The 16,187-nt window shown below is 40.2% G+C and overlaps 1 protein-coding gene across 2 annotated transcripts in view; it reads right to left on the bottom strand.

Moving 5' to 3' along the window:
- Positions 1-3,384: 3,384 nt before the first annotated feature.
- LOC111340655 (dynein axonemal heavy chain 7) overlaps positions 3,385-16,187 on the bottom strand; it is a 46,689-nt gene continuing 33,886 nt past the window's right edge. For both annotated transcript variants that reach the window (XM_088746065.1, XM_088746066.1), the window contains 29 exons: positions 16,039-16,152; positions 15,834-15,952; positions 15,422-15,602; positions 14,591-14,820; positions 14,218-14,284; positions 14,024-14,146; positions 13,785-13,925; positions 13,199-13,316; positions 12,615-12,843; positions 12,372-12,444; positions 11,798-11,905; positions 11,419-11,489; positions 11,045-11,323; positions 10,517-10,670; positions 10,118-10,251; positions 9,856-9,913; positions 9,437-9,570; positions 9,226-9,358; positions 8,696-8,898; positions 8,418-8,493; positions 8,080-8,258; positions 7,914-7,980; positions 7,520-7,612; positions 7,228-7,404; positions 6,624-6,785; positions 6,112-6,312; positions 5,840-6,001; positions 4,880-5,434; positions 3,385-4,285 (listed from right to left, as the gene is read on the bottom strand). In XM_088746065.1, the coding sequence (XP_088602191.1) occupies positions 3,644-4,285; positions 4,880-5,434; positions 5,840-6,001; positions 6,112-6,312; positions 6,624-6,785; positions 7,228-7,404; positions 7,520-7,612; positions 7,914-7,980; positions 8,080-8,258; positions 8,418-8,493; positions 8,696-8,898; positions 9,226-9,358; positions 9,437-9,570; positions 9,856-9,913; positions 10,118-10,251; positions 10,517-10,670; positions 11,045-11,323; positions 11,419-11,489; positions 11,798-11,905; positions 12,372-12,444; positions 12,615-12,843; positions 13,199-13,316; positions 13,785-13,925; positions 14,024-14,146; positions 14,218-14,284; positions 14,591-14,820; positions 15,422-15,602; positions 15,834-15,952; positions 16,039-16,152 (4,983 nt within the window). In that variant the 3' untranslated portion in view covers positions 3,385-3,643. The remainder of the gene's footprint in view (positions 4,286-4,879; positions 5,435-5,839; positions 6,002-6,111; positions 6,313-6,623; positions 6,786-7,227; positions 7,405-7,519; positions 7,613-7,913; positions 7,981-8,079; positions 8,259-8,417; positions 8,494-8,695; positions 8,899-9,225; positions 9,359-9,436; positions 9,571-9,855; positions 9,914-10,117; positions 10,252-10,516; positions 10,671-11,044; positions 11,324-11,418; positions 11,490-11,797; positions 11,906-12,371; positions 12,445-12,614; positions 12,844-13,198; positions 13,317-13,784; positions 13,926-14,023; positions 14,147-14,217; positions 14,285-14,590; positions 14,821-15,421; positions 15,603-15,833; positions 15,953-16,038; positions 16,153-16,187) is intronic.

Here is a 16,187-nt window from a genome sequence, read left to right as displayed (position 1 = left end):
ATCAAGACATAGTAGGGACACTTTTGCAAGTAAACTTTTCAATCTTTTGGGTTCTCACTTAAAATGAGATTAGACATTAATTTCGCATTTTCCATTAACAAGCGGAAATCTTTGAAGCTGTTCACTGTTTTCTTTCTAATTCATATTTTCCTTTTCCTGAACTTACGGTGACAGAAGCATTTCTGGAAAACAAAGAGGAGTGACATTTTTTGCATCAGAATACGCAGAAGTGTAAACACATTAGTGTAGATAAAAGATCCACCTTGACTCGAGGCCATTTGTTTATAGATTAGGCAAACAAATTTGATTAGATATTCCGGTATTTCACTTTGGTAATACCCTAAAAGTTCGTGTCTCTCTGAACGTTTGAACTCTACGCTGAAGGTGTTTCTCGCCATGCGGGTTAGAACATTTTTGTGCTATGATCGAATATAAGGTGAAGCAAATTAGCAAGCTTAGTTGAAGAAAAGTATTTGAAAAATGTATAGTGTGCGCAAAACAAGTGGCAGTTGAAGAACAGTAGCCGACATGATCACAATATGAGTATTGTTAAAAGTTTCAACAAATCTGTTAATGCATTATGGAAACCAAGCATCCGATTGTTGTTAAAGCAAGATGATGCAGGCAAACAAATGGAATAGTAGCTCCACCAGAGTGGAATTCTCGTGTACATATCATTCATTCACTCTCTTTTTATTCAGCCAATTAAATCAGTAATTGATATTCAAGTCTTTTCACTCGGCCCGTTGTTGGGCCCGGGTTCCTCGTGGGGAAACTTGCTGGCCAAACCGATTGAAGGCTCTTCAGGAAAATCTTCACCAGCACAATAGTGGGTCGAGCTCCTTAGAATAACGCCATGCGACGGTGAATAGATTCCAACTACTGTACTGAACTTACAGTCTAGTATCCTAAATCAAGCTCATGCTGCAATGATTTTCGTTAAAACTCTCCTATTGTCTATCTTTGAGACGTTATTTATCCCTCGACTGCTTACGAGAGAGCAAAACATGTTTGTGGGAAAAAACAGGGACCGAGGGGAAGGTGGAATGTTGTCTGTTTATGGATTCCTTATCCATTCACCAGGGGAAAACATCTGCAAAGGTTTTAATCTAGAGCACCGCTGCTCGTGAAAACGTGTTAGGTCAGGTGAGACAGTAAATCAGAAAAATAAAATTATATCGAGACCTCTCAATCTCTGCTTTCATTCTCCGTGTAGTAACTAGTGACAACCGCCCAGGATGAACTTAAAATTGACTTGCTCTCAGTTTCGGCTAAGATTGAAAAGTTTCCCATTTTAGAGAGAGGACAGTTGTCATGTCCCTTTTACAGTTTTTGGCTTGAAGCCTTGGGTTCAACTTTGTTGCAACTTGTACTGCATTTTTTTTAAACAGATTTTGCAAAGAATATCAAAATGGTCGGAAACGTTTTTGTTTGATTTACATTTAATCTGCTATCTCACAATACCAGAATAATGCATTATTTGAATACGAAATAACCTATTTACTTGTTTATCTAAACGTATTTTTAAAATCGATTGAGTATAATTTCCTTCTCGTAAAATGTAGATGATGTGCTAAATATATCTCACTTGGGCAGATCATGTTCGATGTGTGGTGACTTTTGAGCCTTTTTGTTTGTGTTCCTTTTTGCTTGAGTTGTTTACGTCTTTGTCTACTCGGCAGTTCTGTGATGAAGAATGGAGTACTGGCAGCTGAAGAATATGCTTGCCTACTTGTAACTTCCTAAAATCTGCCTGGTTCAAATCCGTTGAACTTCCTATTCGTTCAACATTGGATTGTTCACCGTCAAACATTGTATCAAAATCCATATCTTCACGACGATTTTCTTCGTCAGATTGCACCGATGGAGTAGATGTTGAATATATTTGAGCCTCATCATGCTCTAACGTGAAGCCCGCGGATTTTGAGTTAGGGTCATTCTTTATTTCAAGAGCTTCTCCATTCGGTAACTCGTACGCACATTCGGCGTTTTCCATATTATAGCAACGTCTTTGAGATAGACCAGTCGAAATGCAACTTGGTAATTTTGCTGCCATTTACAAGAATGTGATATCACCGGAGGGGAAGAGAATGGTAATATTTTTATTCTTTTTGTCCTATAGAGTGATTACACAAGGCTCGCTTGCGTATCATGGCAGGTGTCTGTATTCCCTTGAAACCGTATGAACTAAGAAACAAAAACAAATTACAAAAAATTTTTTACCTAAAATCTTTCTCTAATCTTTTGAACTTCTTTCCGCTTTGTCAAGTGAAATAAAAAAATGTATTTTGGTAAAAAAATGAGTCATCTTGTATAAAAATATCGCAATAAATTGATTTTGTCCAGCATGCGACGAAGAGCCATTTACAAAGTAGCAGAATAATGACTGACAGGTGTTACACGTAATCACTGGCCTCGGTCATGCACGCGGCGCTCCCTAGTAATCCCATCCAATGTTTACAAAATTTCCTCGAAATTAACCTCATGATAGAGTCAACGTTTTCTGTAAAGCAGTTGTTTTCGCAAAACTTATTTTGAAATGAATTGCAGTATGCCCCTTTGTCGCGCGCACAGCAAGGTTGCTGCCTTAGCCATGGAAGTACCTATGGGTTATTTGTTGATGACGTTGGCAAATGAGATTGGTTGTGCTGCCTTTAACTCTTGATAAAAAACCAATATTATGCTTTGATAAGGATTTCCACGTAAGCACGCAGTACACAAATTAATATCATTTTGAAATTAGGGGAGGGCTTCCTTCAGGGAACTTGGTCCATCCATGTAAAAACAAAATATCTTACCCTCTCGAAAGATTAGGCATAATGAAACTCTCAATAACTAGATGATAGGACTTCCTCTCCAAGACGCAACAGCAGTTCACACCCTGTGCCCCCATGTGACTTATTAACAATTGGTCGTTGCTTCTGCGGGTCGCTTTCATAAACCCTTACATCGTAAGAAAATTGAAACACTACAAAATCAGAAAGGATAAGAGCAACTGTGCTCACTATTAGTAGTGTCGAGTAAAAGTCAGAGCATTAGTGAGACTGATTTAAATCGAACGATACGGAAATAATTAACTTACGCTCAAGTCATTTACTAAGCGGTAGAATTATGACGGACAGGTGTTGCACGTGATCTCTGGCCTCGGTAATGTATGCGGTGCCCCCTGGTAACTCACATTCATTATTTACAAGATTTTCTCGAAATGAGCTCCATGATGTAGTCAACGTTTTCTGTAGAACAATTGTTTGCGCAAAACCAGTTTTGAAATAATCGCAGTTTGTCATATCACCCTATAATAAAGATTAGATCCTGAATAACTGATCCTGAATATATATATATATCGAAAAAAACAAAACAAAACAAAACAAAAGAAAGCAGATCTATGAGAAAAAGCATTTTAACGTGGAATTTTCTTTTACAACAGCCATCATAGGCACTTTGTTACCACATTACCAAGAGAAGTTAACTCAAAGTCTTCTGTTTACACGCATTCATTCAGTTTTGTCACTCATGTCGAAAATCTTGAGGAAACTATCGTATTATAAACATCTAAAAAAGAGTATTGAGTACCAAAGGAATTACATACAACGACTTAAGTGACTGATTGTATATAAGGTGAATCATCACACGGTTTATTTACTTAATCATCCAACTGGCACAGAAGAGCCACACCACGCATGATCCAGTGCGACTGCGGCTGGTCAGACGGCAGGCGCATATCCATAACAAAGTTGGTTGAATGTCCTGTGGTGGAGAGTGTTCCACGTCTCTCGCTCGTCTTGTACACAGGGGCAACATAGTGTGGTCTGTCTACAATACCCTCCTTCTTGCAGGGTTTCAGCCACATCACAGGCATATTATCGTAAAGCACTTTAGGGTGAGACTCGCCTATCACTTTTTTCTCCCTGTCCCAGCGGGAACCTTCCATGAACAATCCATTCACGTACACTCCGTCCTCAGGTGGAGTATCGTATGTCTTGTCCTCAAGAACCTCGAAGTCGAAGGTCAACAAATCAATGGGAATAGTGTATTTTCTGGCATAGTTCTGCTTTGAACCGGTCAAGAAAGCCTGGGTGAAGAAAAATCCAGACACCCAAAATACGGGAGGTGCACCATTATCATACCATTCCTGGAGAAATTTCAGTCGGGCTATGAGGTCATTGACATAGCTGCCGAGGGGCTTGAGTGATGGGTATGACTTCTTCATCCACAGGCCTGGGATTTTTCCTTTCAGAATGCCACTCACCACCTCCTCTAACTCAGACGACATCACAACCAATCCCTATAAACAAAGTAGGGTATACCGAGCTTAATTCTAGTTTGCTTTTACAGTTCAGTGTCCTTTGAGGAACAATCGTTGTCAGACTAGCCAAACTGCAAAGAAAATATCGCAAATATTGCGATAACACCCGTTGTTGGAAACAGAACTTTTTGACAATTTCTTTCCCTTATTTTTAAGATTATTGGCGTGGAAATTAAAGCTAGCTAACTACATTGCTTTTTTTTTTTTTTTAATTCTGTTGGTCTCCAGTGAGTACGTCTGCTTAATCATTTGACCCTTAAAATAAAATTAATGCTACATCGCCCTGTTTTGAAGCTCCTCGCGCAAGCGAAAAAAAAAGATTCTTCTGCACTTTTCTAAAACGGAAACTTTAAGTCGGTCTTTATCGTTCACCGATCTCTCTGTCAGTTTCTCACATTTTACTTCTCCACCGCGGGATGAACTCTCAGTACCGATTCGAAAAGCTCCCCTACTGAGAGAACTGGCATTGTTCTTCCATAATCTCTATCAATTCGCCAACATTAAGGGAAATGACCCTAAACACTTCCAGGCTGTTCGGAAAGTTAAAAGTCAAAAGGTCTAAATACCGCGTACCTTGATGGCCTTCTGTATGTTGATAAGCGAGGACCGCACTACTTCTGTAAGTCTGTTGAATCTTACCATCTCCTGTACGAGCACTGTGTTCATACTTTGTGCGTAGGTGGTAGGAAACTTGCGCAGTGCAGCTTCAGTGTCAAAGTTCTGAGGAAGCTTCTCCAAGATGTCCGCTGCCACACTATACACCACCTCGTCTTCTGACTTTCCTCCCTTAGCAGAAGCTCGAGACTGAGTCAGCAGGATGCTGTTGAACAACAGATTGGTTTCTTGTTGATCTTTACTAATGTCAGCATTAGCATGCATGCCGAATACTTCGGGGTGGGTTATCAACGGCAAGCTACGTGAATACTCGATGTAAGTCTCGTATTCACCCTCTTTAGGAGCAAAGTAATTGCCGCTTGGAGAAAACTTGTAATCCTCGTTGTTTATGATGTCTGGGCTGTAAAACTTGTCCAAGATGGTTAGCAGAGTCCGTCTGTCACGATCATCAGTCACTCGGCCGCCATAATTACACTCTCCAGTCAGGTAAGACAAAGCAGCAAACTGGACTTCCTGCAATGAAAAAATACAGGAAAAGGTTCTATTGACTCATGCAATGCACAACCACAAATATCTCTCAAACAAACTTGCGCTCGTCATTTGTTAAGTTGTTTAGCGACATAAAAGGTCACCGTGTCAATATAACTATGACTAGTTATCAAAGAATATCTTTTCACGCACAAAACTACCGTAAACTTGAAGAAGAACACAATATATCAGCCTCGTAAGATCGTAAAATACAACAGACGCCATGTCAACCTGACAAGGAACAAGGACGGCTGCAGCTGAAGAAGATTTGAACGGATTGAAAACCATTCATTCTAAAAGCTTGGCTTGATATTTTACGTTGCAAAAACTGTCACATGGCTGTTTAAGGTTTAAACTTGCTGAGTAGTAACTAGGGGCAAACATACTTACATCATATTTATTCATGAACATGTGGAGCTGTCGCACACTTATTCTCAAGTCAGTCTCATTGAATTCGTAAGGAATATTCCAACCCAAGGGACCAAATGTCCGCCTCTCTTGAACAATGGCGTGGAAGAAACACAAACCATAGAGCATTTTTTTAAACTCGCGCTGAAAGATTAAGAGCAGAGACGAATGGTCATGAATTTGACAGGCCATCGCCTTGAAGAATGACAAAGAAGTTGTAAAAAGTATCCAGCTTATTTTCAGTTGTTACTTACAGGCTTGTTGCAGGTTGTAAAGAACTCTGGGTCTGAGATAGGGTCACTCAGGTAGGAGCGTATAACGTTTGAACGCAGTCCTTTGGGAGGTTCGTTGGTCATCTTGACACCATTCTGAAGTACAGACACTGGGAAGTTTGGTGACGGGTAACTGGTCAGCCACAGCCGGAAATCAGGGTGTGTCGTGTCTGGGTTCAGTTCCTTCATAAGACGAAACAAAGGACACGTTTAGTGAAAAAACGTTTGCACAGCAATGAAACAGAATAAAAGCCTCATTACCCGGAACAAAGCCGTTGACTCAAATGTGAGAAGAGTACTCCTAAAGTCGCTTACAGGCGTAGAATCAGTTTCGAGTGAAGAGTTAATCTTTTCATTCACTAAAAGTTTTACCTGATCCTGCGAACTGCCGGGAGTTAGGTCAGTTCGCAATAGCAAATTCATTTCTGCAACAGCCACATCGATAACAGGTCGTGCCCATGTATTAAACCTACAGTATGGTACACCATACAAACCTCACAAACTTTCTCCAGTGTAGGCATCCATGATGTGGCCAAGTGACAGTTCTGCAGCACTACCCAGGTGCCATCTTTGACGGCCTTCTCTATCATACGCATGGCAATTGGACCCTGGCCTTGACCAAGTGATAAAGAACTCAACTTGGATCCACTAAAGCCCTAACATGACAGACGAAATGAATTAGCCCCCAGTGATAACTATAATGTAGAATCTCACCTCGCACACACTTGTAACCAGATAGCACTTCATGCAACCGTCTTAACCGCGTTGCCGATCAACTCTGTTAACTATAAATCGTTCTTTACGCTGGCTTTTGGAAATGACTTTCTGAGGCCATTTTATAACATCAACGGCAACAGCTATAGAATAGACGAGAGACTGAAGTACTCCGTAAGAAAGCGAAGACAATATATCCCTGAGGGAGGGAGGGATGTCTGATTATTTGGTTGTGTCTCATCACAATTACGCTAGGGCGATGGAATGTTCAGTGAAAAATAAAGGAATCTATTCGTCTTGTAAACTGTAAACTTCACTGTACTGTTCAGCATGGTAAACTAAGCAATGAAAGGATTCAAGACTGAAGCTTTCGTTATTTTCTACCTGATCGTCAGCAAACTTAAGTAGGGCGGCTGTGGGATCAGAGCCAGGAGACAACACGAAGATGAGCGGCGCACAGCAGTTAGAATCGGCAAAAGCCTTAGCCAGGTCAAATGGTGGCGGCTCAATGAAACGCTTGCCAAGTTTAGCGGTAACAAAATCTTGGACTGCAGGCGTCATCTGAAAACCGGTAAGGAAAAAAAATGCAAAGTTAAGAAAATATCTCAATATATTATCATGATAACAATAAAAATAAATGCGGTAAACGTTGTCGATATTCAATGCAATAGCAGACCTTGTCCGGTCGGAGACAGCGCAGGATAACCATTTTTTGGAACTGGCCAAGTTTCTCATTCCAATCTCCTGGTAAAGGCTCATTTTGTGGCTCCTGTTATAAGGGGCGAAAGCAAAGTATCGCAACAGTGAGTAAAAGCGAGAAAACAGTCAGAGCTCTTTTATAAAAAAAGACACAAAACAAATACAGAAAGTGACAAACGAATAAAAATAAAAGCAACGTTTACAAAAACAAAACCAGGGAAGTTTGCTGTGTATTTCCCAAATTAGCTCAAAAGCTAACAAAAAAAACCCGGCCCTCACTGTCCAATTCTGAAAACTGAACATAAACAATACACCTGATGTTTTTGAACTGGTCAAATAACTGAAACTTAAGACAAACAGCGATCGCTTACATTGCTGTCGTAAATCTTTTTCCATCCTTCTAAGTGTTTGGGAAACTTGTGTCGGAATCCTTTGAACCTATAATAACAAAGAGAAAGTTTAAGTGATTCGCTTAATTCAGCGCGGGGCAAGTATAGTCAAAGAAAAATTTGCAGAGCTCTGTATATGGCAACGTACAATGATAAGTCATCCAGTCTACACAGCTCGTCCCAGGACCGCGAGGGAAGCCAAGTGGACGGATTTGAATGAGGATTGTCCAGGCCCACTCCGCCAGTCAGAAGGAAACGCCATTCATTATCACATACTTCTCCTTTGCCTTTCAGTAAGTTAACACACAACAGGAACGAGAACAGCAGCTGTAAAACAAGGTTGGCTATAACATTAGCTGGCCGGCTGGAATAATTAAAAAATAAAGAGCTGAAATACGTTCTGGAAGTTCACGATTATCATCAATGAAAATGGAATATTTATAACATACGTTAAAACATACGGTAAGACATTCAAAATTCTGTCACCTTATCCTTTTCAAACAGTGATCGGCACACATTGCAGTAAAGAGAATATGTAAAGTGATTTGTTAGATTCTCCAGCCTGCAGATGGAAAACAGCCATGATCAGTTGTAGCTAATAATCAGTACAAAGGGGCTTGAGTGAAGCATTTTGCGTACACAGAACAGATTCCGTATCAGAAAGGGTCTCAAAGTCTGCTCAGAAATATGAAGTGCTAACCGAGGAACCAGCCGGGCATCTGACGCGTGGCAAGGTTAAAAGGAAAAGGCACGTTTTTTCTTACCGTTGTTCCAATACTTCTGATTTTTCAGAATTGTCAATAGACATGATGAACAGATTGATGAACCAGGTTAGAGAGTACTGGTACATAGGTTCAATGTTGGCCAGGTCAGCAATGGAGAAAAACAGCACTGCTGAGTGAGTAGCGATAGGCGTGTAACCCATACGTGTGTTGTCAATCTTCTTCTCTGTTTCTTCTGCTATGGCCTAACACCAACAGATAAAATCTCAAATCATAAAAAGCATCGCGATCGACCATAATTAAGAATCGGGGCGATAACGGTAAGTTTGCAGAAAACAATGAGTAAAGTAAGATGAAGACAGACACACAGACATTCAGGTTAACAGACAGACTACGATAAATGAAAAGGACAGAAATAAAGACAAGCAGATGGACACACACACACACACATACACACATACACACATACACACACACACACACACACACACACACACACACACACACACAGAAAAAAAACAAAAAACAAAAACCAAAAAAACAAAAAAAAACCAGAAGGAAAGTCGACTGACCTGTTTTTCGGAGATTTCATTTGCCAACACCTTGGATGAGGACAAAACGTTAATAGCAGTCTCGTCTTCTAAGATGTTTCCTTCAGATGAGGACAGCACTTCCAAAATCTTGTCCTCGATCTCTTTCAGTTGTCTGTTTTAAGAGAGAATCAAGGTTAAGAGGTAGGTAGATTACCAGCACCAAAATGTTAGTGTGGTGTGGTGAACACACCTCTTATTTTCTGCACTCTGTATAATCAGTGCATTCTTCTCTTCCTCCAGCTCAGGCCTCTCTCGTGCCACCACAATCCCCAGCAATTGATCCTCGAGTCCTTCAGGTGTGATCATGAAATTCAACAGCGTCACCTACAGAAACACAATTGTAACATAAAGACTATATTAACAACATTGTCAGACTCTTTTGGAAGTATTTACGGTATAAAAGCGGTTACGATATTTGAAAAGTCAAGTGCCACATTATCCCATGGCAAAATTGTTTTAAACTGAAAGTAAAAAAAAAACTGAAATTCTTTCTTAACGCAGATCGTCCTCCTGCAGCTTCAGGTTTCCGAGTAAACAGAAATTTTGATTTACGTTAATAAGTCTCTGATGCGAAGAGCAAAAGTAGCCTTTTATTACTTAATCGGTTACCTTGACGGACGTCTCTGGAAGGTAGTGCGGGTTTCTGAGCTTCGTTGTTATGTAAAACCTTAAAAATGGAAATTAGTGCAGATAGTTAGTACTCACTTCTTCCATCAACAACTTTCGTTTACATACTAAGCACAGAAAGAGATAGCTTCAGACTTCCTCGGTAATTTTTTTTCTGTCAAGGGTGGTGATTTAATGACAGTCACCAAACATTATTACTGATATCAACACTATGAGTCAATCAGAAGACTCCAACGGAACTTACCTGAAATCCTTGGAGTATTCAATGACACTATCACCAAGCTTAATACAGATACTGCCGCCCTGTTTGAATGTCTGTTTTAAAAGTAGCGGCTCTAATAGTGCATCAAGTTCCTCTCCGACGTTTTCTAACAAAACCTGAAAAAGCAAAACCATCATTAATGAAGGAATTCCCAGAAAAGTAACTAAACAACTATCTGCTCATTATCAGCAGTGCATTTAAACAAGCCTATTATTACAACGGCAAACATCAAAAATAAACTTTGGTTTCACTGACTATCCTTGTCATCTTTTCATCAACTTGGTGGAAAAATCGAAAAACCTCTATTTCCCAGAAAACGTAAACTGCGTATGTAGGTGTAAAACATCTTTGTTGAAATATCAAAAGGTAAAGTCAACCTACCGGAGTGCCAAATTGGATACAGTTCTCCAGTGTTCTCACGTAATCAGCATCAGTCATTTTAATAACGTGTAAGTTGTTTTTCTTCTCCATGTTTTTAACCCACTTGTTCGCCTGTCCCTGCGGATCGATCATCAGTGGCCACCGGTTTGCATTGCTGTAAAACAACAACAACAACAACAACAACAACAAAATCTCATTTGATAGAAGTTCTACAGAGGGAAACGTTGAAGAGCGTGTTTATGTTTGAATGTTCCGCTTGGGAATTCATGACTACCATAAAACGGGCTGCATCGCGATGGTTGGAGCGCCAAAGTACTATCTAGTTGAGAGGCACAGCAAAATATTTGTTCGGAAAGAAGGACATATACAAAGGGAATAATAACAAACCAGGAGGGGACAAGGATGGCTTAAGATGGATAAGACACACGCTGACTGCAAACGACCTAAGTAATTACAGATGCTCTATCAGTGAGAAGATGAAAGGTCATCCAAACTGAAGGGCAACCAGCCTGAGTTAAATCACAGTACCTGATGATGATTCCATTCTCAATAGAAAAACTGTCCGTAGGCAGGCCAGCTATGTTCCAGTCCCTTATCTTTACAGGGTCACCAAGCGTGCCTGTAACCGAGAAGTCATCAGAACAAGGTATATTAGTGCTGCGACAGGCATTGACCCATTGAACTGTTTGTTCCTGTCTAAAGGCAGCCGTGAAGGCGCCCAAATACGCCACAACACCGGATGATACCAAGACGTCCCCAATCAGATTTTGAAACTTGATACCAAGCTGCTTCGCTACTTCAGTCCACCTTCAAGGAAAAATTGAAAAAGGAATTAGATTCCGAGAAACCATAAAAAGATTATGCTAAAAATCATGGAGGAAAAAGGTTGGAGAACAGACTACCTTGTTTTTTCTCCACCCAGTCCACCGATCAACTTTTCTGCGCGTTCAAGTTTCTTGGTACAAAGGTCAACCTGCGAAACAAAGGCAAAATTCGTTACTTCCAATCAAGTAGAGGACAGAAGAAGAGGTAAATAAATATTCCTGTAACACATAATTAGCGGAGAATCGAAGGAGTCTCAGAGAGGGGAAAAGAAGAAGTATCAGTAACCAGTGAGAATTCGAGCCTAAGACCTCTACATTTCGCGGTTTAACAATTGCACTACAGAAACTCAATAGTGAGGTATTGATGTGTGACAAGCGTCCTGCATACTGCTAGGATCAGTAACGTCCTTAGCGTCCTGTGAGTAGATAAATATGCGCGTAAGAAAGCTGTTTGTACCTGTTTTTCAAGATCAGCCTTCTTCTTCACATTGGCTTCGTACTTCTCTTGCAGTCGAGCCAGCTTATCCTGAACTTCACGAAGAGCTGCACGCTTTTTATTCAAACTCTGCAGTGTTACAAACATTGGAAATAATTCAGTGAGCAATACAATTGATACTAATGCTGTTCAGCGGATAACTTAAAGATACATGCATAAATAAATAAACTAACTCGTCACATGTATTTTAAAATTGCTAGCCATCCTTGCAATCTGAAGGCACTCAGCACTGCATAAAATTTACAAATGGCCACACTTTTGCACTAAATCGCATCTTTTCCTTAGACAATAAGAAAACATTAAAACACTTTTAATTTCCGAATCAGTTGTACCTTGCTCAGTTCATTTACCACTATAAATAACGATGATAATGATGATAAAATGTACCAAATACAAATTGCAGATATAACGACACGGAGAACTCAAACGCCGGCTCGCAAACTTTCTTGTAATTCTAGCTTCGGTCTCTCCTGTCGAGCTCATCTTTGGCAGCTTAATACTAAAATCATAAGCAATGGAAATGAGAGTCTCCTACCTCCATAGCAACAGACAGCTCTGCTTCAGCCTCCTTCAGTGCCGCCTTCTTAGGAGCCACAACCCGCGCAACCCTGCATAGTACAAACAAGACTAGTCAGTTTTTAATTCAAGACTACTCTACAGTCATTTATAAGTGGAAGTATTTCAAATTACACTGAAACCTCTTTATATTCTCATTTCTACTATACTATGCACAAGTTTTCATTTTTACAATTTGTACAGAAAAAGAAACGTCACTTACTTGTCATAGGACTCCATGGCGACGACCCACTTGCACAGACCCTCAGCAGCAGTGGACGCTGTTTTAATTTTTTCAGGATCAAACTCAGGGTTTGAGGTGTACTTCTGTCGGATTGTCTTTATGATAGCTGGTGCAATGTTGTCTTTGTCGTAGCTTTGCAAACTTTTCAAGAAGTTCATGTCGCCGAGCAGTTTCTTTGAAGGTCCCCAGAAATCCTCGATTTTCTTCCCTAAAAGCAGCAAAAAATCTATTTCAGGGCCCGTCTCGTTTCCCCAACTAAACTACAACACTTCAACTGAGTTGGAACCCGAACATCACAAATTGAGGAGTAATCCTGTAAACCAACACAACTACGTAGTAGCGACGTACCTTTAGAGTCTAGTTCTCGAGTCATTGTTCAAATCTTATTACACAATTTTTCTTTCAGGACTCGTTTTTCAATTGTTTACATGGCACAACATCAATTCAAATATAACCTCAAGACACGAAAAAATCAAACAGAATCAGAGAAACACGATTTGCTACGTGAGCCTGGGGAAATCCAAGGATTGTCAAGTAGTTAGGACTGACAAATGGTTTTTTACCTGTACCCGAGGGATCCGGGATTCGTTCGGCCTTGATGCCCTTTAAGATACAAATAGCTTCCATAACAAGTTTAACACCAGCTGGTGGCGACTTCATAGTTTTCATTACAGTAATGTCCTACAAAGAAAGCACAATGAGTTGTCAGGACTTTGTCCGAAAATTTATTTTGGGTTCGAACTCTTAACCTTTTAAAAGCATTTCTCTTTAACTCAATCGAACATGGTTTCATTTCTTTCTCCAATTAAGCAATGTAAGCCAATCCTAACCCCCTACCCCTCCCCCCTCCAACCAAATCTTCTTTACATAAATCTTTCAAACCAACATTAAGTGTGGCTGCCACAAAGGGCTTTGTCTAAAGCCGTGTACCTCTCCTTCAATACATTTATAACTATAACTATAGCTATATTTATACTTATAATTATAGCGATGGTATCGCATTATTCTGCCATTAAAATCCCCTGATGAGTGGGCAACCACGAAACAGGTCTGTAGGGATGTATCTGCAGTTGTTTTTTTTCCGACTACCACACATTATAATTATAGCTATATAGTTTTCAAAACGAAACAAGAAAGAAGGGCACCCACGGCTGGAGTCAGCGTATTAAGGGCAGCAAGAGCAGCCTCTAGGATAGGAATAGCTTCACCCAGGTCCTTGTCACAGTCATCCTTGATAGCTTGGGCCGCTGCAGCCTGTTTGTTAGCAACTGCTTCGTCCGCTTTCACCACCTACACACAAAAAGGAAAGGGAGGTGAAACGTTATTAAAAAACGGCAGACACATTAACATAAAACAAGAAAAACACCATTCCAATTTATACTTCTCACCTTTTCTGTCTTGGCAACCTCCACTGAGTCTTTCTCAATGACAACCATGATCTCATCAACTTCCTTACCAGCTTGAATAAGCTGTGGTTGGAGGGCTTCTAGTTCACCTTGCATGGCTGACACCTGACAGAGAACAACATCCACAATAAGATCAAGTCACTTTGAGATGCCAAAAGACTGTGCTAGTCGGTTACCTGTGACTGCGCAGATGCCAGTTTCTCCAAGCCAGTTTCATATCTCTTCTTCGCCTTCATCACCTCCCTTAAACAACAAAAGACTCGTCACATTAACTTCAAAGTCACGGCAAAGTTTGCGAAGTTTCAAATTTAGGTTAGAATGTTTCTAGAGAACTGTTTGTAGTTTGTGCTCATCTCTTCTGTTTTAAACTGTCCTTGGGGCCTTTACTGTTCATTTATATTGCTGTCCTTTGTTTGTAAGTTCGTTTTTTAGAGACTTGTAAGTTATGAGGTTGGACGGCTTCTGAATTTTCAAATTTCACGATGACTAAGTATTGTAACAGAGTTGCATCAAAACGATCCGCTAAAGATGAAGAATGAAGCTACTCACACTTGTTTCATGTTCAGCAGAGTCTTGAATGTTGAGATAAGCTCCAAGTACGATGTTGGTGTCACATAATTGTGCCTTTTGAGTTCATCCAAGAAAGACTTAGAAAGGTTTCTTGTTTCAGTATGGAAAGTCTTGCACATCTCAACACATCCATCCCTCACCCCAGCGTCCATTTCCAGGTCTTCTAAAAATCGCTGAGCTACTACTTGAAGTGCATCGTCTGGCCATGACTAAAAAACAAACAAACAAACAAACAAATTGGCTCGCATGATTGAGCAACAAACTCGCAAGAAATATATGCAGACTTCACAAAGATGTTGTGATTTTGATGGTTACTATGTTGCAACATACAGCCTTAACACTTCAGTACGTCTTGACCCTTTAACTCCCAGAAGTGATTAACATGTAACTTCTGCGATTGATATCCATGCATTATCCAGCAAAAGGGTCACAATATTCAAGCTAATAAGGAAGAAGTTGGTCTCTTGATCTAACACCAAATTCTTGTCACTAATTTACACAGAAGTGTAAAGCAGCTAAAGGAGAGAATTGACAATCAGAGTTTGGGAGTGAAAGGGTTAATCATTGCCAAAAAATAAAACCAAAAACTCTTTTCATTTAGAAGAACAACTTTTAAGGATAATTGTACCTCACTCCCAACATGCGAATCTGTAGTGGAGTTGTTTCCAGTGCCGAACTGATATCTGAGAGGCATGGGTCCAAGCTAGGCCAAAGCCTACGTTTTCCAGGTTTCAGTTACAGGCGTTTACCACTAGCTACGATATGCTAATGAGAATCGATTGTAAAAGACAAATCTTAGGATACAGTTACCTGAAACCAATCAATGGTACAACAATTGACAAGCGAGGGAAACTTTCGGAGTCTGTTTCGGAAGGCATCACCAATAGGACTCATGGCCAACACGATATGCAGCTGGTCTCTGACGCGATCAACAAAGTAATTGAACAGAGCCACAGGAGAGCCGTCTGTCTGCTTGGACTTGTCACGTTGCCTTTGAGAAAAAAGTCTAATCAGTATGTAGGGAGAGGTTTTACTTCTGAGTGTCGTAGAATGAAAATGCTTCTACATGACAGTTCAATTGAGCATCCATGTGGCATAGCTCGCTGCATTCGGCGATTTCATCTTACCGCGAGAGCCTTTCAAGCAAACATTGTTATGTGATTCTTGGAATTCTCTCGAATCCCAACTTTACTTTTAAATAATCTTGGAAAATGACGCTTACCTGTCAAGTATTCTCATCTTTTCACAAATCTCCTGTTTCTCATCCAGAGCAAACAAGTTCGGTACTTCACCAGCGTTCAACAAATTATTTACATCCTCCAAAAACGATTCTTCTTTTATCTTAAGAGATTGAATGGGAGTGAATTATCAATAATATGATTAGTACCAGGGCTGGTAGACGACGAAATTTACCATAGTTTACTTACCTGTGTGTCAGTGAACAAGAACACTCCATTCATTTCTCCTTCAGCACTCTTTCTCAGGATCGCCTTCAAGTCCTCACGCCATTCATTTGAGGTATAACCTTTACCAATTTCAACCTGTGAAGGCAAACACACAATAGTAGCGTAAGTGA

The sequence above is a fragment of the Stylophora pistillata genome, chromosome 14, assembly GCF_964205215.1.
Source record: "Stylophora pistillata chromosome 14, jaStyPist1.2, whole genome shotgun sequence".
NCBI classification, from domain to species: Eukaryota; Metazoa; Cnidaria; class Anthozoa; order Scleractinia; family Pocilloporidae; genus Stylophora; species Stylophora pistillata.
This window is presented reverse-complemented; position numbering and strand designations above follow the sequence as displayed.